We start from the raw sequence: 26,517 nt of genomic DNA, 5'->3' as shown, positions 1-26,517 counted from the left end.
GAGTGCTTCTCGAGGACCTTGCTTTAGTGAAAACAAGTTGACGCTCATTTTCTGATGCCGGCGGCTACTCGCGAAGTGGTGCAGGAAAGCAGCCCAAAAATCCTTGAAGCTACGTATGGACCCGGTCGGTAACCTGGTGAACCACCGTTGAGCCGGTCCCGAAAGTGTTGTCAGGAATACCCTGCACTTCACTCCATCGGTGTACTGGTGGAGAGTGGCCGCATTGTCGAACTTGGCCAAGTGATCATCTGGATCGGTGCTCCCATTGTATTCCCCAATCGCCAATGAGGTGTAATGGCGAGGCAAGGGGCCCTTCATGATTCCTTGCGAGAACTGCCCGTTGATCCGCTCGGGTGAATCCCCATCTCGCGGCGCTTTTCCTTTCCTTGCATCCCTCTTGGGCGCCTCATCTGACAAGGAACCTCGGTCTCGTCGGGCTCCGCCTTCTTCCTCTGAGGGTGTCCTAAACAACGCTCGGTGAAACGGGATTCGTGCGTTTGGTGTTGGTCCAGTCATCTCTGATCTTTTGCCTCCGACTGGCTGGACCATAGGTTCAGCCCTGCGACCAGGATCTCCGGGCTGGCCGGACCCTGAGATGGCTGGCTCTTGTGCTGGCCGCTCGGCTAGCATTCGCTGTTGCTGTTCCATTGCTTTTGCTATTCCGGCTTGGATTAACCTTTCCAACTCTTCTGTCATCAGCGTTACGGTTGTTGGTCGTCCGGCGTCTTCCATCCTCTGCTTCTGGGTTCAGGTTGACTTCCCACAGACGGCGCCAATTTGATCCTGCACTGAAGCGAAGTGAATGGTTATCGGGAAATAACGCTTAAGTAGATCTCCGCTGCGAAGAAGGTTCTACACTCCTGCGATCAAAAGTCGTTAGTGCCAAGCCGGGAGGGGGTTCCCGGCGACGGCCCTCCGACGCTCAAGTCACACACCAGCAAGTGGAGAATAGAGAAAGCAAAAGAGAAGTGAATAGTGGCTCTAGAGAGTCCCTGCGCGTACCTCCGCGGGTGGCCACTCCTCTTCTTATATAGAGCTTCGACGGGTTGACTACACACTTCCCGGGCGATGCGACTTCCTAAGCTTTCCTCAATAGCTAATATCGAGAAAGGATCCCTGACACCTTACCATAACGGGGCGGACGCATTTCTGCCAAGGCGGCGCAATCTTCTTCCGTACGATTTCCTGTCCATTCGCGCCGTCAGCCGTCGGTATTGACTCCCAAAAGGATGTTAAGACATATTTCCCTTCTTAAGTGTCAGCCGCTAATCTGATGACACTTCCCTTGGTCTATCCAGCCGACCAACTCTTTGGCCTTCTACGGGTATATCTATTCCGATTGGCTTGAGTATCCCTTTCCTCAGCCCGTCTTAGATTTAGCCCGCCTTCTTTGAACTCTTTAGGCTGATCGAGTTGTGGGCTCGGCCTCACTGCCACAAACTCCTCCTGTCGCTCGGCCTATGGGGACTTCTGCTCGGCTAGTCTCTTAGCTGACCGCCTTTTGACTTTGACGACCATCCGAACGTTGAACCTCCTCGGCGGTGGGCCCTCCTAGGTCATCACCGGATCAGTAGTTAAAAGGAAGATTTTAATTTTGGAGAAACTTTCCTTAATTGTAACTATCCACATGTTTTAAAAGAGAAATTTTAATTTATAAAATTTTCCTTTTATAACCCACCATGAAAGGAATTTTAAAAGAGAAATTTTATTAAAATTTTTTAATGAAAACAATTAAGGAAGTTTTAATTTTTTGTTTAAAACTTTCCTTTTTTGGAGGACAAGATAGGAGCCAACCATTAAAGGTTTATAAGGAAATTTTTAATTAAAATTTTCTTCTTAGACATTGACAAGGAAAATAAGAACATTTTAATTATGTTTTAAAACTTTCTTTATTTGCCAAGACCAAAGAATATAAAAGAGAGGGTAGAGGTGCCTCACCTTACAACACATCTATCATTCCTCCTCTCTTATTCCTTGTGGCCGACTCTTCCTCTTCCCTTATTCTTCTTCTTTGTGGCCGACGGCATCACCCTCTTGGAGAGATTTTGGTGGCCGGATTTTGCTTGGAGAAGAAGAAGAGATAGGAGACATTGTTTCCTAGCATCCCTTGGAGCTTGGTTGGTGGTCGGACTTCATCATCTCTTGGAGAAATTTGGTGACTGAAACTTGGAAGGAAGAAGAAGGCTTGGGTGGATTCTCGTCTTGGTAGATCGTCGCCCATACGACGTCCGAGATAAGAAGAGGAATACAATAGAAGATCAAGAGGTCTATAAGTTACAAGAGGTATAACTAGTTATAAGTTTCCGCATTATAACTAGTTCATCTTTTGTTTAGATCTTGTAAAACCAAACACAAGAGGTTATCGATTTTAATTATCATTTTTGTTATCGATTTTTGTTTCGATTTCATATTTCGATAATGTGTTTCTATTGAGGTCTCTATTGTTAAACCTTGTTTACTGTGAGAAGTTTAAATATCTGATTTCTTTGAAAGGTTTTGTCTAGCCATTAATGGATGATCCCATACCCAAGAAGGCATAGTGCCTCGCCACGTTTGACCTGGAAGCCGATCCTTGAAATAGATATTTGATCAACTTTTGTAATATGGTTTAACTTAGGAAGATCACATCGGTTGAACTTGAAGTAAGAATGTTAAGTTTCGTTCCCAATTTAAGTTTAACTTCTAAAGGGAAAATTTGGATTAATAATGTTAAGCATGGTTTGCAATCCAAATTTAACTTTAGTAGAACACATGGGTAGCTAGGATAGTTCTATGTTTGTACAAATTTTTGTACAAAGGAACTAGGATGGTATTCAAAGTAGTAACCAACAATTGGTATCAGAGCTAGGTTTTAACCTCTGTGTTTGGTTTTAGTTTAATTATGCACATGTCATACATATTTTAGGCAGGATAATAGTAGGATGTGCAAATCGATTAACTCTATGGTTGCAGGCATCTAGATCCAACTATTATGATCCTAATGTGATTGTGTGTGATTGGACCCTTGGACATGTCGAGGGCATTTTATGTGTGTGCATGATTGTATATATTACATACAATAGGAGTTGTATTAGTCCTAGGATTTTATATTTTTGTTCGATCTAGACTTCATGTACATTCCCTTGTGGAATATAGGATCAATATATGTAAAATTCTATTGTTGTCGCGGATCGTATCTTTGCAAGGCGTGGTACTATTGGAGGACCAGAGGCGCAGCAGAAAAGGAAGCTTGATGGACCCGACGACATGAACCCTAGGGCTGGCAGCACATGGAGGACAGTGATGGAAGAAGTCATAATAGTTGAAAAATTAATTTCCATATTTATTGCTTTTATTTCTCTCATTCAATGGATAGAATTTAACAAATAGAAATTAAAATGTGTGATTGGGAGTATTTCTCTCATCCAATGGATAGGGATAAAATTTCTTTGTGGATAGAATTTAGTTTTCTGATCAATTATATATGTATCTTGCATGGTGAATACTATAAATACTCCCCCTACATTCATATTGTTTGATCATCCAACGAAAAATAAAAGTGTAGAGTCTTCAAATTGAAAGTTATTCTTCATCTTTTTTTTTCTCTCTAAAATTATAAGTGATCCTCAAAAGTATTGTAATATCTTTGAAGTGTGAATATAATATAAATAATTTATTTACTTGGTTATAGTCCCATTTTATAACAAGAGATGCACACTCACTATTGTTTATGTATCCAAGTATTGATACTTTGTAGTAGGTGTACATCTATTATTGTTTGGGAGTTTTAAGTTTTATCCATAGAATTCATGTGCTTGTTGGAGTCGAAGGGATTCATTAGCGATATTAAACATGTTACGATGAAGAGTTTTAAGGGATATTGATTCTGATCCTGTCGGGAAGCTGAGAAGACGAACCTGCCGGAATGACGTGTCTGGAAGGTTGACTGCACCCCCATGACCCGGTTGATGATCTGTCCACTGCGTTGACCGAGTCGTCTGAAGTCCTCCGGGCAACTGTACCTGCAGCCAGTGACCGGGTTGCCCCGGTCTCTGGTACCTCGGTGCTCGAGGCAGATCCCCTAAATGCATAAGCAGCCGCATAATAACATGATAATAAAATAAGCATGAAACGAGTGCAATGACGTACCCTGGCCCAGGGGGGTGCCCTCGGATGGATGGATGAGCTGATCGGACCACTGATCGAGTCGTAGCGGCCCTGCCGGATGGATGGATATGAGTCAGCAACGGAGCCGGATCTAGGAGCAGCGAGGGGGAATCCGGTATGCAGTGTATCCACAAAGAGGCATCTAAGTCAAAACATATCCTCGGCTCGCAGGTTGGGCCACGACACACACTGACTACTCATAGACCAGTTGATAAAATATCTCACCCTCATAGCAACAATACAAATAGCAGAGCATCACGGCTCGATGGCCGGAAAACACGACGGAAGTCCGGAGACACTGCGGAGGGCCGGATCTATGCCAAAAGCAGTGGAGACAACTACTATACAGCCAACAGAGTCAACTGTGGGAGTGCCAGAGTCTGCTATAGGCTCGCCGGAAATGGCTGTAACGACGATGGCTACGGGAGGCTAAGGCAGCGGCCGGCAGATGTGTCGGCCACTGGAGGGGACGGTGCTAGACCCCTTGAGACGCTGGGTGCCGGAGATACTGTAAGGGGCAACGGCGGCCGCTATAGGCGGCGGTGCTGACTGCTGGACTCAGCGATGATCGCTGGACTCAGCGCTAGGAAGGAGTTGCTGGCGCTGTGGAGCGCGGTAGAGAAGAAGTCGGTGTTGTTTCGCGGCGGTCGCGACCCGAAGAACACCAAGCGCCTCTTGTGCTTGACGGCGATGCTCAACCAAAAATCACCCCTCTGTGGAGGGGAGAAGAGATGGAGACCAGCGATATGTGGCGGTCGACGATCAGCGTCGGCGCTGGCGCTGAAAGGAGGTAGGGGAGAGAAGAAAAACAGCGCCGGTGGCTGCGTCAGGCACCGGCGAAGTACGCAAGGAGCAGCTCCCTCCTTGGCTGGCGGCGGTCCCTCAAAAAAAACCTCCTCCCCGGCTTCCTCTTTCTCCCCTCTTAAAACCTAAACCCCCCCTCCTCAAAGACCAAAATGTCCTTCACTCATTCCCTAATTACTCTCATGCCATAAGGACCACATCCGTATAAGATTCTATTGCTTAGATATTCCCTAGATTTAATAGAATTTAAAATATAAATCCTTATATCTTTATATGGTAATTTCAATTCCTCTTATTTTTTATTTAAATATTTTCTTTCACCCTCAAAAGGAAATTCATATTCAAATTGTTGGATAGATAAGGCAGGTCTAGCGTGAATTCCCTGATGAACGTATAAATTCCTTAGATTTAATAAAAAAATGGATTTAAAATATAAATTCTTATACTTTAAATGATAATTTCAATTCCTCTTATTTTTTATTTAAATATTTTCTTTCACCCTCCAAAAGAAATTCATATTTAAATTGTTGGATAGATAAGGCAGGCCTGCGTGATGAACGGGTAAGTTTGCCTCAAGTCAGATGTGCGGAGCAAGTAAGATTATTTAATAAATAAATTTAAATGTTGAGTGTAATCCTTCAGCTGTGGATCCGTGGCGCAATGGTAGCGCGTCTGACTCCAGATCATAAGGTTGCGTGTTCGATTCACGTCGGGTTCAACTCCCATTTTTTGCATTATTGTTTTTACTGATAAATTAACTTTATGCGGACATCGCAGTAGTCAATTTTGACTTTGGCTTTCACATGTGCCAGTACATTTGTGGTGTTTTGCAGTTCGAATTCGTCAACCTTCAGTGCTATTTCTGACTTATAGGAATCAACGCCCGGTAAGCATCTCCAGGGGAAGTATTCCGATTTCCGAAACATCAGCCAGAGGGGAAACTTGACTTCCTGTCCCATATTCTGTAATCAAAATTTTAATGATCATGTGAACTCGAGAACAAGATTAATCATGTTGCTGATAGTTCTTTCCTAATTCTTATTAATGGTTGTTTAGTTTCTTAATGAAATTGCTTTGGGCAAAGAGTATTCATGCTACGTATCCAATGGATCCTTTAAGTCCAAGGGGAATGGAGGAAGCAATAGACCAGCTGCTACTGTCCCTGTCGAGAAACCTTGCCAACCCAAAGTCACCTACATGAGCCATCGTCGAGAGGAACATTGTTTGGCTTTAGATCGCAGTGGATAATTTGTCCTTGACAATGGAGATAGTCCAGAGCTGAAGCCACATTAGTGGCTGTGTTCAGCCTTTTAACGAGGCTAAGTTCCTTTAATTGTTCATGTTCATAACTTTCTGGATGCAGCCACTCATCAAGGTTTCCTCTCGGTATGAAGTCATACACGATTACTTTGATTTCTTCACCTTGAGAACCGATGCTTGAACAGGAGGTTATGACTTTCAATAGATTTCGATGCCGAATGCTTCTCAAGGCTTCGCATTCAGCCATGAAGCTCCTCTTTGTTGAAGAATGAAGATTGAATCATTTCACTGCAACTAGTTGTCCATTGTGTGTTCCTCTGTACACAGACCCAAAGCTGCCTGAACCAATCAAGTTTGAAGAAGCGAATCCATCGGTTGCTTTGTGCAAGTCAGCATATGACACTCTGGGATATTGGCTCCCATTGCTCTCCAAGGATGATGATTTCATTCTCGACCTATTCGGCACACCTCGAACGAGCAATAGGCAAGCTAGAAGGCAGAGAATCACAGCACCAGCAACAATTGGTAGTGTATTTCTGATCACAGAAGTGCTTTTCCTTTTGGTTTCCTGCCTGATGCATGGATGAAGATGTAGTGTCCAACAGTCCAAGGACCCCTACAAAGGTTATCATTCCCTGCGATCAAACCAAATCTAATATTTGCAAAAATACCTCCTGTTCGAACTGCACCTTCAAGACTGTTATAAGATAAATTTAGGAACTGCAATGAATCAAGACTCGCAAAAAAGTCTGGAATTCTCCCAGAGAGACGATTTTGGAATTATACCTTCGAAGTTATTGTTTCCCAAGTACAAGTAATCCAGAACTTGGCACTCACACAGACTGCTAGGGATTTCACCCGACAGTTTGTTGTTAGAAACGTTGAATTCGTTTAGGTTTTTCAGGTTAGTGAGCGAGCTAAATGACAGATCAAGGTACCAAGAGAGAGAGGAGAGGCTAACAACTTTTGGAATCCCACCGCTGAGGTTATTGACTTATTGTAGGAAATATTCAATGAGTTTAGAGCTTGCAGACTGCCTAAACTTGAAAGTATGCTTCCTAGCAGATTGTTTACTTCAAGATACAGATCAGTCAGCAATGTCAGATTTCCAATGGATACAGGGATATCTAATGATAACTTCTTGTCAAATAACCCTAAGTTATTTAAACCCTGAAGCTTCCCAATGACATCAGGAATGACACATGATTCTGTCTAGAATCTGAGTCAGACGAAGATCGGATGAGCTATTGTTGGAGTTGACGGAGAGACGTCTAAGACACCCTTATCGCATGTGCCAAAGAGAATGGACCCTCACGCGGTGCTGACGAACGGCGGTCACTGAGGCAGCGGTATTTCGGTACTTGAAGCTCTACGTACACTCAGATAAACACACGGAACGTTAGAGACCAGACACAAGGGAAAAAGTCCCTGATGCAGACCCTTCGATACTCAAGTCAAGTACTTTTTTCCTGGAAGAACAGTGTACGAAGGAAAAATAACTATAGAAGATAAATGCGAATGTGCGAGAGAGCGTCCCTGCTCAAGGTAGAGGACCTCTCTTTTTATATGACCGTGCATACCTCTAGAGCCTGATTGGTATCAGCGAAAGTCGGGTGTCAGGACTTGTCGGATGATGGAGGACGCGTGACATCCTCCCATGGGCTAGAAAAAGTTTCCATTCGCAGATAATTGCAGACCATTGGAATATTCTTTGACATACAGCAGTTATTCTCTGACAGGTGGTTACGATTCCCTGATCTTGTTGTCGCATAGTGCCTTCTATCTCGCCCGGGTATGACTAGGGGCAGCTCGGGATGATCTGTCAGATATAACATCTAGCTTAGGCCTTGATGAGAGGGACGAGCTGTGGCGAGAGCCTCATCTTCCCTTTTGGATTGCCTAAGAGTCGACCGGGAGTTGGCCTGCCGAGAGTACCAGGTCTAGATATGTAACCCGAGTTGACAAATCCCGACCAGTCAGGTCAGGTCAGGCATTATCTCTGATCACACCCCATGCCTCAGATTCGGGATCCTGATCTATAAGCACCCGATATGGAATCATACGATTGATGACGTCAGACGGTCCTACTTTTTCTTTCTTTAACTGTTGACTGTCACGTCCTCCCTACTGCTGACTGTCACGTCCCCTTGATTTCTGACTGACACATCCTCTTGACTTCTGACTGACACGTCCCCTTAACTTCTGACTGTCTAATTTTATCGGACCCTATCATTTTTTTCGTGAAAAATGCACTGAGACCGACGAGATTCTCAATCTCAAGAGGAATGCTTCCTGATATGTGATTGTGTCCTATAGTAAGCCAGTTGATTGTTGCAGAGAAGTTTGCAATCGACCGGGGAAGCGCACATCGGAGCATATTATGATCCAATTCAAGATACACTAAATTGGTGCAGTTTGTCAAAGAAGTGATGAAACTCAATTCACTGTTTTCTAGCTTATTTCTACAAAGGATTAGTCAGGACAGATTCTTCAAAGGCCCTAGATTTGCGGGTATTATACCACTAAAAGAGTTGTTATCCATGTCAATTACCTCAAGTCCGGAAGCATTTGCAAGAGATATCGGAATGGAGCCTTGGAACTGGTTGCCATACATCCCAAGAAACTGAAGCTTGGGGAGTGTGTGGCCTATGTCTGATGGAAGATCTCCATGTAGTTGGTCGTTCCCCACATTGAAGTAGTAGAGTCCCGAAAGGTTATAAATGGAAGAAGGAACTTTACCAGAGAGCATGTTGGCAGCGACATTGAAATATTCCAAACCTGAGATGGTTGCTATATTCTCTGGAATGCTCCCTTCCAAGAAGTTTTCAGCTAGTAGAAGCAAAGTGAGGGAGGAAATATTCCCAAAGAGAAGATGGGATTACCCCTGTGAAATTGTTGGAGTAAAGGAGCTGAGTGAGCTTCGACAGAGAACTGAGCTCGGACGAGACTGGTCCAGAAAACATGTTTTGGTTGAGACTGAAAACTTGGAGATCCTTGCATTGAGTGAGGTTTTGGGCAACTCACCGCCAAGGGAATTGGAGCTGAGGTTGAGGTATTGTAGATGGATCAACTGGCCAAGCTGTGAGGGTACGTGTCCATGGAAATTGTTGTTAGGAAGGTGGAGCTTTTTGAGGAAGGTGAGGTTGCATATCGAAGGAGATTGGAAATTGGAGTGCGTTGTTGTTCCATGACTCTAGTCCTCCAAGTGCGTCGCCAGCAATGGAATCCCTGAAGGAGAGAAGAGTGAGATCATCGTTTGTCTTCGCTGAGGATGAGCTGCTCAAGCTGTAGAGAAGGGTAAAATTTAAAAGTGGTCTGATTGCTTTGTGAATCTGCATGGTTATCCACAGACGATGAAGAGAAATGCTAAAGTTTAATAAGCATCTGTCCTAGGATCAATTCATCAGAAAGAGACCAAACATCAAGTCAATCGCTAGAACCATAAGAAAGGCATCAGAAGAGGCCAATGTGAAATCATATCTGATGCAAGCAGACACAAACAATCCAGTCGTCACATCATGGACCAACATAATTTGACAGGCTGAAGCAAACAAATCAAACAAGAATTGATTTTTTTTTTCTCCATTACTTTACCCAATAACGTGCGTTTCTATATTACCCATTTTAAATAAGTTCCATAATTCTCAAAATGCATAGCACATTCCTATTTATGGTAGGTGCAATTAGTACTAACAATCTAACTTAGATTTTGATAAATGACAAAGTAAATTAAGTTAGGTTTGTTATAATCTAACGATCTAGCTAAGTGTATAGAAAAAATCCAGTTAAGTCAACGGGTCGATCGTGTTGATATAAGTTGCACCAGAATCAAACCTAAGTTTTGATATTGTCAAAGGTTCAAGTTAAGTCTTGTTGTGATCTAACAAGTTGACTGAGTGTGCAGACTGTTTACTCAACCGGAAAGACCTAGTTGGAGGCTAAGCAAGAGAAATCTTAGCAGATTGTGGAACTCAGGTACAAGTCCAAGTGGGTAAAGGGGACCCGAAGCTTGGCGATGCGATCAAGAGGTCTGGAGGACCAAAGATTAAGGAAAAAGTCCTGGCGAGTCGATCAAAGCTAAGTGAAAAGTCCAAATTTAGATCTGGAGGATCTAAGTTTGGTAGGTAGGTTGAGGTAACAACTGGAGGAGCGACAGTGAGGTCGGGTTCCCGTAGGGAACAATCATAGGTCGCTGATCCAACTGAAGAAATCGGGAAGGTTTCCAAGTTGAGATCAAGACAGTTCTACTGTCTTTTATATTACTCTTGCATTATAATATTATTGCGCTAACATTTGTTTTGCAGTATGTTTTGCCTAACACTGTTTGTAGGTCCGATGGATCGGTCGACCGAACCGCTGGATCGGTCGACCGGACAAGGTAAAATCAATCCAGTATTTAGAACAGGTCAGAACAGTTCAGAGCCCGATCAAACATTAATCGGTCGACCGAATTGTATGATCAGTCGACCGAACCATGATGACTCAGCACCAGTTCATCAACACCGATCAACAGTAAAGGAAAAGAAGCGGATCGATCGACCGGATATAGGGATCGGTCGACCGAACCAATCAGCATTAATGGTGCATTAACTATTAATCTCGGCAAATCATGACAAACAGGGAAAGAGCTTGTTCGGTCGACCGAAAAGATAGATCAGTCAACCGAACCATTAAAGACCAGTTAATGCAGAATATCGAGCCAGCGTTAGATTCCAACCAGGAAGGAGGGGAGCGTGTTCAGTCGACCAAATAGGAGGATCGGCCGACCGAACGTCCAGTACACCTATAAAAGGAGGCTCGAAGTCTGAGGTTGTATAACACTTCTGATTATCTCAAAAACTCTTCTTTACGTACGGATCGTGCTACACGCCTTCATCAGCTCAGCAAGCCACTTCGTCCGGAAGTACCGACCAAGCTACATTCTACGCGTACTACTGTCGGTATAATTTTTGTATTGTACTTAATTTTAAATAAGATAGTAGGGTTGTTACTATCTTATACCTTTTGTATCTGTACGATCTGCTTCTTTCCGAAGGTTTCGGAAAGAAGGGTTCTAGTGATTGCCCATCGGTGTGGTCAAGGACCACGGGCCTTCGAGTAGGAGTCGAGCTAGGCTTCGAATGAAGTAAATGAATTTGTCTCTCTCTCTTTACTTTCCGCTGTGTATGACTCTGATTTAAAAGGCTAAAGTTTTTTTTTTAAGTGCGATATTCACCCCCCCCCCTCTATCGCATCCATTCGATCTATCAATTGGTATCAGAGCCTCATTAGCTCTAAAAGTTCTTAATCGATTTTCAAAGCATTTTTAAAAAACTGTCTTTTTCTCAATTTTTTTTATCTTTATTTTTCAAGCACTACTCATCCCAAGACAAAAGTCTTGGAAATATTTTTTAAAGTATTTTCTTGCAAGGATGTCGAACTCGTATCAAGAAGGTGTTGAATAAGTGTGAATGGAGAAGAGGAGGAAGAGAAGAAGCTCAATTGTGCATGGGACTTTAGTCCCACATTGGGAGTTTCTGGGCATCTTTGTTGGTTTATATTGATTCACATACATTGAGGATGTGAACAAATGCATGGGGAGAGACTCTCTCTCATACGTGGGTGCGCAGAAGGGGGTGCAAATCCAGGGCCCGGATTACACTGAACCAAGTTGACTCGTGCGCGAGCGCGACCTGCACACACGAATGCCGGACCGATCGGGGCAAAATTTGCCCAAGCGGAACAACCAACATTTTGCCACATATATCTTTTTGTTGCTTGTGTAACGGATGCAATAAAGAAAGATTAATGCAGAATCAAAACGGCCAAATAAAAACCTAGCGTTGAGTAATGATCATTAATTGATCATTACTGCTGTCCTTTGGTCTTGAGCTCCTATATAAGGAGGCTACGACCACAGGCAAAAGGTTACGCAAATAACACAGCGAAGAAGGCAGAAGCTCTCCTCCTCATTCCCCTCCTCTGTCGTGCAACTCTTGCTCGACAGAGTGCCCGTGGTAGCATTCGGGTGCCACTCAATTCGTTGTGACCACCAGTGCTTGGTGGAGTTCACGGTCGATTGTTGTATCCTGGGAAACAGACGACCCGAGTAAACCTCGAAGCACAGCCGGAGGTGGGCGAATCTGTTTCAAGGAAACTGCTACTCGCAGGCCTCGATCAGCTTGCCTGGTCGGAATTTTCGCCTGACCTTACTGTCTGACCTGGTCTCCCTTTCTGCAGACCTGGTCTACCTTTTCTGTAGACCTGCTCAAACAGACCTGGTCATTCTGCTCTACAGACCTGGTCTTCCTTTTTGCAGACCTGCTGCTCTGGTCTGCTGCTCTGCAGATCTGTTTGTTGCGCTGGTCTGCCGCTCTACAGATCCGTTCTACTGCTCTGGTCTGCCGCTCTGCAGATCTGCTCTGCCACTCTGGTCTTCCGCACTACAGCGCTGGTCTGCTGCTCTACCCTGCCGCTCTGCAGACCTGCCCTGCTGCTCTGGTCTGCTGCTCTGCAGACCTGCCTTGGTCTTCCGCTCTGGTCTGCCGCTCTGCAGACCTGCTCTTCCGCTCTGCAGACCTGCCCTATCACTCAGCTCTGCTGCGTTACGGAAACCAGCCTCTGCTGGCAGCATGAGATTATCTGCTCAGGTCATTTCGACTGTAAGTTGAATTTAAATTCTGTGTAAGTTTTAAATTCAACTAAGTACCCATAAATCTCCGGCATCAGATTGTTTGGTTTCTAACAGTCTTGAAACAGAATCAATTTTGTTGAGATGGCCACGGAACAGAATATTGAGGTGCAACAGACTCAACAAGTGCAGGCCCCCTCTGCCCCAATTGGAACTGTGCCAATCAGTCATGGGGAAAAGCCAGAAAAGTTCAGTGGACTGAACTTCAAGAGGTGGCAGCAAAAGATGCTCTTCTACCTGACCACGCTCAATCTGACTCGGTTCTTGACCGAGGACCCTCCCAAGTGAGCTGAGGATGCTGATGCGCAGACCATCAGTACAGTGGAGGCATGGACTCATTCTGAGTTCCTTTACCGGAACTACATCCTCAACTGCCTTGCCGACTCGTTGTACGCTGTGTATAGCATGAAGAGAACGGCTAAAGAGCTGTGGAAGTCCCTGGACAAGAAATATAAGATGGAGGATGCAGGGGCAAAGAAGTTCATCGTGGGCCGATTTCTGGACTACAAGATGGTTGACTCCAAGACAGTGATCAGCCAAGTCCAGGAGCTTCAGGTGATCTTGCACGAGATCCACTCAGAAGGGATGGTTCTGAGTGAAACCTTCTAGGTGGCTGCTATTATTGAGAAGCTGCCTCTCGGCTAGAAGGACTTCAAGAACTACCTGAAGCACAAGCGTAAGGAGATGAATGTGGAAGAACTCATTGTTCGACTTCGCATCGAAGAAGACAACAAGAGTTCAGAGAGAAAGCTATTCTCTCCAGCTACTGTGAAAGCCAATGTGGTCGAGCACGGTCAAAGCTCGAAACGGAAGAACTCCAAATCTTCTAAGATGGGACCCAGAGGAGGCATCAACAAGAAGAAGTTCTCTGGGAAGTGCTTCAACTGTGACAAAGTGGGTCACAAATCTTTGGAGTGCAAAAAGCCGAAGAAGAAGCAAGAGGTCAACCTGAACGAGGGACCAGAAATGGACGACCTCTGCACTGTGGTCGTAGAACTGAATCTGGTCAGTTCAAACCCACGACAATGGTGGATCGATACTGGAGCCACCAGACATGTCTGCTGCAATAAGGAGCTGCTCCACAACTTTGAAGAAGTCATTGGAGACAAGTTGTTCATGGGGAACTCAGCAACCTCAGACATCATGGGCCAAGGAAAAGTGGTGCTGAAGATGACCTCGGGCAAGGATCTCACTCTGAACAATGTGTTGTATGTTCCGGAGATTCGAAAGAATCTAGTGGCCGGATCACTATTAAGCAAGCATGGCTTTCACATTGTCTTTGAGTCGGACAGAGTTGTATTGCCCAAGAATGGAGTGTTTGTAGGAAGGGACTATGTATCTGATGGGCTGTTTAAGTTCAATGTAATGGCGATTAGGCCTAAGATAAATAAAACTGAAAACTCTTCCACTTATATGCTTGAGTCTTCGTGTTTGTGGCATGGTAGACTAAGACATGTTAACTACGATGTATTGTGTAGATTAAATAATATGCAAAGCATACCTATATTCCACCTTGACCCAAAACACAAGTGTGAGATTTATGTTGAAGCGAAAATGGCAAGGTCATTCTTTCAACATATTGAAAGAAGTAATGAACCACTTGACCTAATCCACACTGATGTGTGCGACCTAAAAGGTACACCAACACGTGGTGGTAATAAATATTTCATCACTTTTATAGATGATAACACAAAATATTGTTATGTGTATCTTCTCAAAAGTAAGGATGAAACTATAGAGAAATTCACTCTCTATAAGAATGAGGTTGAAAACCAGCTTAATAGAAAGCTTAAAGTTGTTCGAAGTGACCAAGGCGGTGAATATGTGTCACCGTTCACTGAGTTGTATGCTGAACATGGGATCAGACATGAAACAACAGCTCCTTATACTCCTCAGCAAAACGGAGTTGCTGAGTGAAAGAATCGAACTCTTAAGGAGATGATGAATGCTCTTCTATTGAGCTCTGGATTGCTAGAGTCCATGTGGGGGGAAGCTGTGTTAACAGCTAATTACCTTTTAAATAAGGTGCCCCGGAAGAAAATAGATAAGAGCCCTTATTACTTATGGAATGGAAGACAACCGTCCTACAAATATTTACGAATGTGGGGGTGTCTTGCTAAAGTGTTGGTGTCTGATCCAAAAAGAATTAAGATAGGACCAAAGACTGTTGATTGCATATTTATTGGATATGCACATAATAGCAGTGCCTATCGATTTTGTGTGTATGAGTCACACATACCAGAGATACACAAGAACTCGATAATTGAATCAAGAAATGCCTTGTTCTTCGAGCATGTGTTTTTGTATAAGACTCGTGAGAATGCTAGCTCCTCAAAACGGGCAACCGAAACACAAGGCGAAGAAGAAGATGATGATGACGAGGAACCCGTGGAGGTTGAGCCTAGACGGAGCAAAAGAGCTCGGGTAGAAAAATCCTATGGATCGGATTTTATCACTTTCATGTTGGAGAGTGAGCCCCGAAGTTACTCAGAAGCTGTCGGCTCTTCTGATGGACCTCACTGGAAAGAGACAATTGCATCTGAGATAGAATCTATCTTGCAAAATCACACTTGGGAACTTGTGGATCTTCCTCCGGGAAGTAAACCACTAGGTTACAAGTGGATCTTCAAGAAGAAAATGAAATCAGATGGCATAATCGATAAATACAAGGCCAGATTGGTAATTAAAGGATACTGACAACGAGAAGACATTGATTACTTCGATACATACTCTCCGGTATCGAGAATAACTTCTATTAGAGTATTGTTGGCTATTGCCGCTCTATGGAATCTTGAAATACATCAAATGGATGTAAGGACAACCTTTCTAAACGGGGATTTAGAAGAGGAAATCTACATGGACCAACCTGAGGGGTTTTCTATGTCAGGACAGAAAAACAAGGTCTGTAGATTGGTGAAGTTATTTAAAGCAGTGGCATGAGAAATTCGATAATGCCATGAAAGAATGTTGATTCAAGATCAATGAATGTGATAAATGTGTCTACATGAGAGCCACAGAGAGTGACTATGTCATCTTGTGCCTCTATATAGATGACATACTTATCATTGGGAGCAATGATAAGATAATCAAATCCACTAAAGATATGTTGAACTCAAGATTTGATATGAAAGACATGGACCTAGCTGATGTGATTATAGGAATCAAAATTCTTAGAACGACAGAAGGACTTGTTCTTAGTCAGTCCTATTACGTGGATAAGATTCTTGAGAAATTCACCAAGGGTGATACTGCGTTGGCACGAACACCGATAGATACGAGTCAACATCTATCGAAAAATCGAGGTGAAAGTATCTCTCAGATAGAGTACTCTCGAGTAATTGGAAGTCTGATGTACTTGATAAGTTGTACACGACCAGACTTGGCCTACGCAGTAAGCAAACTGAGTAGATACACGAGTAATCCCGGTGTTGAGCACTGGAAAGGTATAACAAGAGTACTGAGGTACTTGATGTATACTCGTGAATATGGATTGCACTATACAAGATATCCTGCTATGATCAAAGGATACAGCGATGCGAGTTGGATATCTGATATAAAAGACTCTAAGTCTACGAGTGGATATGTCTTCACTCTAGCAGGTGCAGTCATTTCCTGAAAATCTTCTAAGCAAACCGTAATAACCAGATCCACGATGGAATCTGAGTTTGTATCTCTTGACAAATGTGGTGAAGAGGCTGAATGACTACGACAATTCTTAGAAGATATTCCACGATGGTCGAAATCAGTGCCGGCGATTTGCATACATTGCGATAGTCAATCAACAATCGGTCGGGCACAAAGCCATCTGTATAATGGTAAGTCTAGACATATATGTCGTAGACATAATACCATTAGACAACTACTCTCAACGGGAGTTATCACTGTTGACTATGTGAAGTCAAAGGATAACCTAGCGGATTCGCTAACCAAGGGGTTAAATCGAGAGTTAGTTGCAAGCTCATCAAGAGGAATGGGTTTGATGCCGATATCAGTGATCAGTGCAGAGGACACTCAACCTATGCTGACTAGAGATCCCAAGAACTAAGTTCAAAGGGACAACTAATCTGCATTGACTAGACACACTGTGGGGGGTAGCCCAATGAAACAGTGACTAGACGAGAGTAAGCCAATGGGTTTTTAATGATCAAAAAGAGTAGATGGAACTCTTGAGGGATCACCTATGTGAGAAAGAAGTGGGGCCGCTTCGAAGAGAATTAGAGGCACAATTCTTAGAGCTTCTCACAGAACCAGGCGTGTTCATGGCCATGAACGAACACACTCATGAGAACTGAGTTGTATCAGGGAGAGTCTTGGGTGAGATTTGTCACTGCTTACACAGACGGCAGTATAGTTCAAGGACATCGTGTCTACTATCAGCCAGTAAGAAACCATATCTTCACAAGGGAAGGTTCAAAGGGTAAAACCTACCTATCCTATACTTGACTCGACTGCTGAACGCTATCACATACCCTATCTCCATTCATGTGGGGGATTGTTGAATAAGTGTGAATAGAGAAGAGGAAGAAGAGAAGAAGTTCAATTGTGCATGGGACTTTAGTCCCACATTGGGAGTTTCTGGCCATCTTTGTTGGTTTATATTGATTCACCTGTATTGAGGATGTGAACAAATGCATGGGGAGAGACTCTCTCTCACGTGTGGGTGTGCAGGGGGGTGCAAATCCAGGGCCCAGATTGCACTGAACCAAGTTGACTCGTGCGCGAGCGCGACCTGCGCACACGAATGCCGCACCGGTCGAGGCAAAATTTGTCCAAGCGGAACAACCAACATTTTGCCACATATATCTTTTTGCTGCTTGTGTAACTGATGCATTAAAGAAAGATTAATGCAGAATCAAAACGGCCAAGTGAAAAGCTAGCGTTGAGTAATGATCATTAATTGATCATTACTGTTGTCCTTTGGTCTTGAGCTCCTATATAAGGAGGCTACGACCATAGGCAAAAGGTACGCAGATAACACATCGAAGAAGGTAGAAGCTCTCCTCCTCATTCCCCTCCTCTGTCGTGCAACTCTTGCTCGGCAGAGTGCCCGTGGTAGCATTCGGGTGTCACTCAGTTCGCCATGACCACCAGTGCTTGGTGGAGTTCACGGTCGATCGTTGTATCCTGGGAAATAGACGACCCGAGTAAACCTCGAAGCATAGCCGGAGATGGGCGAATCTGTTTCAAGGAAATTGCTACTCGCAGGCCTCGATCAGCTTGCTTGGTCGAAATTTTCGCCCGACTTTACTGTCTGACCTGGTCTCCCTTACTGTAGACCTGGTCTACCTTTTCTGCAGACCTGCTCAAACAGACCTGGTTATTCTGATCTGCAAACCTAGTCTTCCTTTTCTGCAGACCTGCTCAAACAGACCTGGTCATTCTGCTCTGTAGACCTGGTCTTCCTTTCTGCAGACCTGCTGCTTTGGTCTGCCGCTCTACAGATCTGTTTGCTGCTCTGGTCTGCCGCTCTGCAGATCTGTTCTACTGCTCTGGTCTGCCACTCTGCAGACCTGCTCTGCCACTCTGGTCTTCCGCACTATAGCGCTGGTCTGCTGCTCTGCCCTGCCGCTCTGCAGACCTGCCCTGCCTCTCTGGTCTGCTGCTCTGCACACCTGCCTTGGTCTTCCGCTTTGGTCTGCCGCTCTGCAGACCTACTCTTCCACTCTGCAGACTTAGTCTTCCGCTCTGGTCTACCGCCCTGCAGACCTGCTCTACCACTCTGCAGACCTGCCCTGTAGCTCAACTCTGCTGCGTTACGGAAACCAGCCCCTGCTGGCAGCCTGAGATTATCTGCTCAGGTCATTTCGACTGTAAGTTGAATTTAAATTCTGTGTAAGTTTTAAATTCAACTAAATACCCATAAATCTCCGGCATCAAATTGTTTGGTTTCTAACAGAAGGTTACAGTACTGTCCGGTCTCCACTATTCAAAGGAGAAAATTTCAGCTATTGGAAGAATAGAATGGAGTGTTACTTGAAGTCCGACATCGAGCTCTGGTTCACGATCTTGAAAGGCTACACTCCCCCGACAAAAGATGGAACGCCTCTTGAACATGAAGATTGGACTCCCCCAATGATCAAGAAGGCGCAATTAAACTACAAGGCGATCAACACCATTCAGTGTGGGCTTACTATGGAGGAGTTGAACTGAGTCGACCCCTACGACAACGCCAAAGAACTGTGGGACTCTCTAGTCAAACTACACGAAGGGACCGATGAATCGAAGGTAAATAAACGGGACTTACTCTTAAATAATTTATTTAATATAAAAATGGTCCCCGGAGAAATGGCCTCGCAACTACACGCTCGACTGAAGGACATACTTAATGGCCTCCACTTGATCTAACACAACCTGGAAAACCGCAACACGATAAGGTACACTTTAAATGCTTTTCCGAGGAATGCTTTGTGAGCATCAATTGTAGATGCGTACAAAGTCTCCAAGGATCTTTCAATTCTTAAGTTAGATGAGTTATTCTGTGAATTGGAATTAACCTGAGTGACTCGACTAATCAAGTTCAAGCTGGAACTTCAACTCAAGTTGCAAAACTTGAGGAAGAAAATTTCGACTTGAAAGGTCAAGTCGAGCAACTCAAGAAAACATTGGAAAAGTTCGAACTGGGATCCAAATGCATAAATATGGTACTGGGATCGCAACGAGGCGTGTACAATAAATCGGGGCTTGGCTATAAACCGAATAAAACAAACAAATCATATTTATCTTTAATCAGTCAAAATGTTAGAAGTCAAGTCCAAGCATGGGTTCAAACAAAACTTTTAACCAAACTAATTGAACCAAACCTATACTTAATCCCTAAGAGTCAGATTCATTACTTAGATAGACCTTATCTAAGTTATGACTCAGGGGGAGCAAGTAGAAAGACAATACAACCAACTTGATTAACCAAACTAATACATTTAGGATTAGGTTTATTTTCTGCTTAGAATGGTTAGATAACAAAGGTTTACCAAACCCTACAACATAGCATCAGAATGGATTGAGATGATAGTACGTCAAGGAAACTTTGTCGAAGGCATGTCTAGGCTGAATCTTGTGTATTCTACCTGGTGCACTAGACTTAGTGGATCTGACTGAAGCTACCCTAGTCAAACATGGGCTAGTTAGACCAAAATTTAGTATTAAGTTTTTTGAGTGAGAATAGTTTGGAAAGTCTTCAGCAAGTGGTCCACAGTTGATACACAAGAAGGTCATAAGTCTCGCCACTGAACTGAAAGCTTATCCTTAGGAATCCTGCTTGATTAACCCAAAGCTAAGTTTGAATCTAACATGAGTTCAACAACCTTTTTCAATAATTCAATCTTTTTAAAACCTAATTAAAATCATTTTAAAACCTAATTAAAATCTTTTTAAAACCTAATTAAAATTATTTCAAACTTTATTTTAAAACTTAATTAAAAATTATTTTAAACTTAATTAAAACTTAACTTAAAATCTTTTTAAAACTTAATTAAAAAACTTTTTAAAACTTAATTAAAAAAAACCTTTTAAAACTTAATTAAAATTTTAAAACTTAATCTTAATTAACATCTTTTTAAAACTTAATTTAAAACTTATTTAGAAATTATTTTAAAAACTTAATTTTAAAACTTATTTTAAAATTATTTTAAAACATAAAACTTAATTTAAAACTTAATTTAAAAATTATTTTAAAACTTAATTTAAAAATTATTTTAAAAACTTAATTTAAAACTTAATTTAAAATTTATTTTAAAACTTCTTTTAAAAAAAACGTTCTATCGACCGAAAACAAATATCGATCGATCGAACAAACGTTGATCATATGACGATAATCAATTATTCGGTTGACCGATCACTGTGATCGGTCGACTGAAATATTAAATCGTAATCAATTCTTGACCGTTCACCTAACTTATTTTTGTATGAAAGTAAATTTATCGGTCGACCGAACATTGTTTCCGGTCGACCGAATATCGATTACCTGGTCAAAAAGTACGGCATGGTAAAGGGATCGGTCGACCGATCCACCTCTATAGATACAGGATCGGGCAGAACACATAACTCACCCAATCTTACCATATCCTATCTTCCTTGACTTCAGATTTTAGGCGGCCCTAGTCTGTCTCGAAAGCCCGACAATGCCTCGGTAACCATTCTCTTTGTTCTATTTCTTTTAAATACTTATGCACAAATTATTTATTGCTATTTTTTATTTAGTGAAAAAAGTAGAGCAATTGCGCAACGAGAGGCTAGCTCTCTTAATCCCAGCCAGGACCCTAGGTTTTCATCTAAAGAATTAAGGCAATCTTTTCCAAAAAAAAAAAAATTAAGGTGATAGGTACTCGTTGTCTAGATCTCCAATTCTACCAAACTTATGTCCTGAAGCCATTGAGATCAACCAATGCTTTCAACTAGATAGTATAATCTTCTGTCGACATGCTTACAATCTCATTCTCTGTTCTGAATTTTATCACAACCTATGTGAACTTGATCATCATCACTATAAGATTAGAGTAGTCACTAGAGAGATGTTGTTTGATCTAGATATGTTTCTTCGATTTCTACGGATCCGACCCTCGATGAACCGTATATTTTTCAGTGCTTCTCTTCCAGATCCATTACCTGTTCCATTTGCACATCTTACTCTTGATCTTATGTATGCTGACTTCTTTGAGGGACCACGTCCTAAAAAGATGTCTACTGTACCCCTTAGTCCGACAGACAATGCTTTTTATAAGATGGTTGTTTCCTACATTCATCCCTTGTCATCTAGAGATCAGGGTGTTTTACGACCAGTTCATCTTTTTCTGATGTATGCGCTGCGACATGGACTAGATTTTGACTTAGGATACTGGGTATTCCGATCCATCATCTATTATTCGGGGTACAACACCTCGAATAAAGTTCATATGATCCAGTGTCATGTTCTCACTGCCTATATTGCCTCTTTAAGGGTCGGAGTTCACCGTGGTGAACTAATTGAGTTATCTGATTTCGATCTTGTTGGTATTAGGCAGTTGTCTTTGGCTGGGATTAGGACTAGCGCCGTGGGTCTGGTGTATAAACAGACTCATCCACACTACATTCCACCGGCTGTTGAAGAATCTATTACTGAAGATGATCCGGTCCCAGCTACTGTGCCTCCTCTGGTGCTTATTGATCCAGGATTTACCATGACACCTTACTTTGATTTTCCTCAGAGCAGTTCATATGCTCCTCCTCCTCCGACTAGTGACTTCTTTACCCGTCTCCGTGACGATATTTTTAGTCGATTTACCTCCTTAAAGATGAAGATGGATGATCAGTACAGCTCCCTTCAGGGTCAGATTGCAGATTTTCGTCAAGAGATGATGGATCGTACTGATGCTTTAAAAAGGGAGCAACAGAGGATATTTGACTATCTTAGAGATGATGAGGATGCGGAGGAGTGATTTTAGTGTCTCTTACTTTTGACTTGTTGTATCTATTCACTACCTTGGACTATGACTATGACTATGACTTATCTTAAGTATTTTTCAATTATGATCTGTGTTAGTAGCTTTCTGGTAAAATTATAGAATAGGTTTTATTTATTTATTTTGAAAATTACTACTATATAGTTTTAAAATATATATATAAATCCCTCTTTCAAAATTTTATTTTTCAAAATATTTTAATTTTCTGGAGTAGCCTAGGTTCTACCGTAGCACTGCATGTTCCTATAGTTCTAGGAGCCAACATCACACAAGTACAGTAGGATTCCTTGCGTGATAACTTAGAATGAGTGAGATGCTTAGGACCTAGCCTAAGATTTCAGATACTTATGTCAGTGCATCGCTATAAATCTAGCTTTAAACAATATACATGAATTAATTTGAGTTAACTAGCTAGTAAAAACCTAGTTAGTCCTAAACACTCAAATTGACCAACCTGAGTCAATAGCTACTATCTTGTGGTAGTTAGTCTTGTACAACGGTTGGATATTTCATCATAAGGGCAATCTTTCCTTAGTCTTTCTACCCATGCTTGGACTTTTAGGTTGTCATCACTTTTAGGGGGAGCTTTGAGCTATTTTTTTAAAACTATTTTTCAAATTTTAAAAATAAATTTTGACAATTTTTGAAATATTTTAAAATATTCTACTTAGTCGAAATTTTTACACTTCTCAAAATTATATATCTTACTTTATTTTTCAAAATTCATTTTCAAATTCTTTTTCAAAAGTTTTTAAAATAAAATTTAGACTCAAACTTTTTAAAAAATTTCACACTTTTCAAAATTCACTTTCAAAATCTTTTTCAAAAGTTTTAACTTGGTGAAAATTTTCACATTTTTCCAAAATGTCTATTTTTTTACTTTACTTTATTTTGAAATTTTTAACATCACTATTCTTTTTAACTTGGTGAAAGTTTTCAAATTTTTACTTCCTTATTCTTCTTGCTCTCAAATTCTATCCTTCATTCAAGTAAAAGATAATTTTCAAAGTTTTATACATATTTTTTATGATTAGAATTTTTCTATGTTTCACATGTTCATTACTACTATGATCACACTGTACTAAGTTGTTTTCTTTGAGCATGTTTCTTTTACTTGCTTTTATAGTTTTCCCCTATTTTTGATGTGTGTTAAAGGGGGAGAGATAGTGAATTCAAAGGGAGTTGTTTAACTCAGGGGGAGAGTTAAAATTAAAATTGCTTGTTTATTTCATTTTTGCATATTTTAACTTAACTTTGAACCTTGGTTGCCAAACATAAAAAAGGAAGAGATTGTTGGTGCAAGTTGCACCAGTATCAAACCTAAGTTTTGATGTTGTCAAAAGTTCAAGTTAAGTCTTGTTGTGATCTAACAAGTTAACTAAGTGTGCAGGTTGTTTACTCAATCGGAAAAACCTAGTTAGAGGCTAGGCAAGAGAAATCTTAGCAGATCGTGGAACCCAGGTGCAAGTCCAAGTGGGTCGAGGGGACCCGAAACTTGACGGTGCGATCGAGAGGTCTAGAGGACCGAAGATCAAGGAAAAAGTCCTGGCGAGCCGATCAAAGCTAAGTGAAAAGTCCAAATTAGATCTGGAGGATCTAAGTTTGGCAGGTAGGTTAAGGTAACAACTGGAGGAGCGACAGTGAGGTCGGGTTCCCGTAGGGAACAACCTTAGGTCACTGATCCAACTGAAGAAACCGCGAAGGCTTCCAAGTTGAGATCAAGACAGTTCTACTGTCTTTTATATTACTCTTGTATTATAATATTATTGCGCTAACATTTGTTTTGCAGGATGTTTTGCTTAACACTATTTTGTAGGTCCGATGGATCGGTCGACCGAACCGCTGGATCGGTCGACCGAACAAGGCAAAATCAATCCAGTATTCATAACAGGTTAAAACAGTTCAGAGTTTGATCAAGCATTGATCGATCGACCGAACTATATGATCAGTCGACCGAACCATGATGGCTCAACACCAGTTCATCAGTACTGATCAGCAGCAAAGGAAAAAGAAGCGGATGGGTCGACCGGATATAGGGATCGGTCGACTAAACCAATCAGCATTAATGGTGCATTAACTATTGATCTCGACAAATCACGATGAACAGGGAAAGAGCTTGTTCGGTCGATCGAAAAGATAGATCGGTCAACCGAACCATTAAAGACCAGTTAATGCAGAATATCGAGCCAGCGTCAGATTCCAGCCAAGAAGGAGGGGAGCGTGTTCAATCGACCGAACAGGAGAATCGGTCGACCGAACGTCCAGGACACCTATAAAAGGAGGCTCGAAGTCTGAGGTTGTATAACACTTCTGATTATCTCAAAAGCTCTTCTTTACGTACGGATCGTGCTACATGTCTTCATCAGCTCAGCAAGCCACTCCGTCCGGAAGTACTGACCAAGCTACATTCTACGCGTACTACTGTCGGTATAATTTTTGTATTGCACTTAATTTTAAATAAGATAGTAGGGTTGTTACAATCTTATACCTTTTGTATCTGTACAATCTGCTTCTTTCTTAAGGTTTCAGAAAGAAGAGTTATAGTGATTTCCCATCGGTGTGGTCAAGGACCACGGGCCTTCGAGTAGGAGTCGAGCTAGGCTCCGAACGAAGTAAATGAATTTGTCTCTCTCTCTTTACTTTCCGCTGTGCATGACTCTGATTTAAAAGGCTAAAGTGTTTTTTTAAAGTGCGATATTCACCCCCCCCCCCCTCTATCGTATCCATTCAATCTATCAGACCGGATAGTTGGTACAAAGTCTAGCTAGGTTGACGGGCTGGCCGGATAGCTGGCACGAAATCCAGCTAGGTCGACGGGTCGACCAGATAATTGGCATGAAGTCCAGCAAGGTCGACGGGCTGACCGGATAGCTGGCATGACTAAGTCGACGGGCTAATTGGATGTCTAGCAAAAGGTAAGTAAAGGTAAGTCACTAGAGGAGAGTGACTGTGAGAATGTGTCCTAGTTAAGGGACAGTAGGTGTTGGTCCAATTTAGATCGATTTGGGATCCCTAGACTGAGAACTTGACTAGATTCTGGTCTCGAGGAGAAAGAGTCTAATTACTACTATTTATTATTTATGCTAACACTTGTTTTGCAGGATATCATATTTTGTGCAGGGCAAGCAAGAAAGCAAGTCTACCTTTGGGTGAACAATACCCCAAGGCGCCCTTCATGGCTATGGAAGGTGTCTCGGTATTATTCATAGAAGGCGCCTTCCATGGCTATGGAAGGCGTCCTCCGCAAGATGATTTTTGAAATCGATCGCAGATAAGTGCCGATTTTCTCGGGATAGGATTTGTCTTATTGGAGGCGCCTTCCATGCTTATGGGAGGCGCCCTTCAAGCTCTTTATAAGGTAGTCTCGAGTAGGCACTTATACATCAAGTACATACGAGCTACTACACGTGCATTGAAGCTTCCGATTGCTTCCAGTTCCTGCTATGACTCTACTGTGAAGCTACTAAGCCCGACGACTGCTTCAAGGAGTTCCGATCATGCCCGGTAGACAGACATCAACACAAAGTACCTCATTCCAATTCCTAAAAAGTGTTGGTAATATCTGTGTTTATACTTAATTACTATAAAAGGACATGTGCAGTGTGTTGCACTTGACCTAACTTCTCTTGTACTCGATTCTCTCTTCCACCGAAGGAGGTTTTTTAGTGGATTGGCCATCGATAGGTCCGCAGGACCTGGGCCTTGGAGTAGGAGTCAACGAAGGCTCCGAACCAAGTAAAATTTATTTTGTTAGCATTGTGTTTAATTTTCTGTTTCCGCTGCTTACTCGATAATGAATTTTCGACGATTGCTATTCACCCCTAGCAAACTTTACGATCCAACAAGTGGTATCAGAGCAGGTACCGCTCTGATTTGGTGCAACCACCAATCAGGCAAAAGGGGTGATTTTTTTTTGTTTTCTCATTTTTTCGATTTTAAGTTTTTCGACATAATCCAAATTGGTATAGTTACCTCTTTGGAAAATTCTTTTTCATAGTAAATTAAACTAAACTGGTGCAACACCAATTCAGTCTTAAATTTTTTATTTTTCTCCCACACTGCTAAATCCAAGACCAAGTCTTGGGATCCTCCTCCTTGTTTCTTTGTGTGCAAGAGTTATGACTCAAATCGAGGGATTCAACACCGCCCGTCCTCCCCTGTTCAACGGTGATGACTTCCCGTACTAGAAGAAGCGAATGAAGG

At 42.3% G+C, this 26,517-nt stretch overlaps 1 protein-coding gene and 1 non-coding gene across 2 annotated transcripts; one reads left to right on the top strand and one right to left on the bottom strand.

Moving 5' to 3' along the window:
* The first annotated feature begins 5,596 nt into the window (after positions 1–5,596).
* Positions 5,597–5,668, top strand: TRNAW-CCA. The gene has a single exon. It is a non-coding gene; the product is annotated as a tRNA-Trp (tRNA).
* A 99-nt stretch (positions 5,669–5,767) lies between these two features.
* On the bottom strand, positions 5,768–9,086 carry LOC121988498 (receptor kinase-like protein Xa21). The gene is made up of 2 exons (XM_042541953.1): positions 8,762–9,086; positions 5,768–6,826 (listed from the first exon to the last, which is right to left on the bottom strand). Exons 1-2 carry the CDS (start codon positions 8,957–8,959, stop codon positions 6,491–6,493), a joined length of 534 nt encoding a protein of 177 aa, XP_042397887.1. The 5' UTR covers positions 8,960–9,086; the 3' UTR covers positions 5,768–6,490.
* Positions 9,087–26,517: the final 17,431 nt, after the last annotated feature.

The sequence above is a fragment of the Zingiber officinale genome, chromosome 6B (genome assembly GCF_018446385.1).
Source record: "Zingiber officinale cultivar Zhangliang chromosome 6B, Zo_v1.1, whole genome shotgun sequence".
Taxonomy (NCBI): domain Eukaryota; kingdom Viridiplantae; phylum Streptophyta; class Magnoliopsida; order Zingiberales; family Zingiberaceae; genus Zingiber; species Zingiber officinale.
Note: the sequence above shows the minus strand (reverse complement) of the source record. Positions and strands in the feature narration are given on the sequence as shown.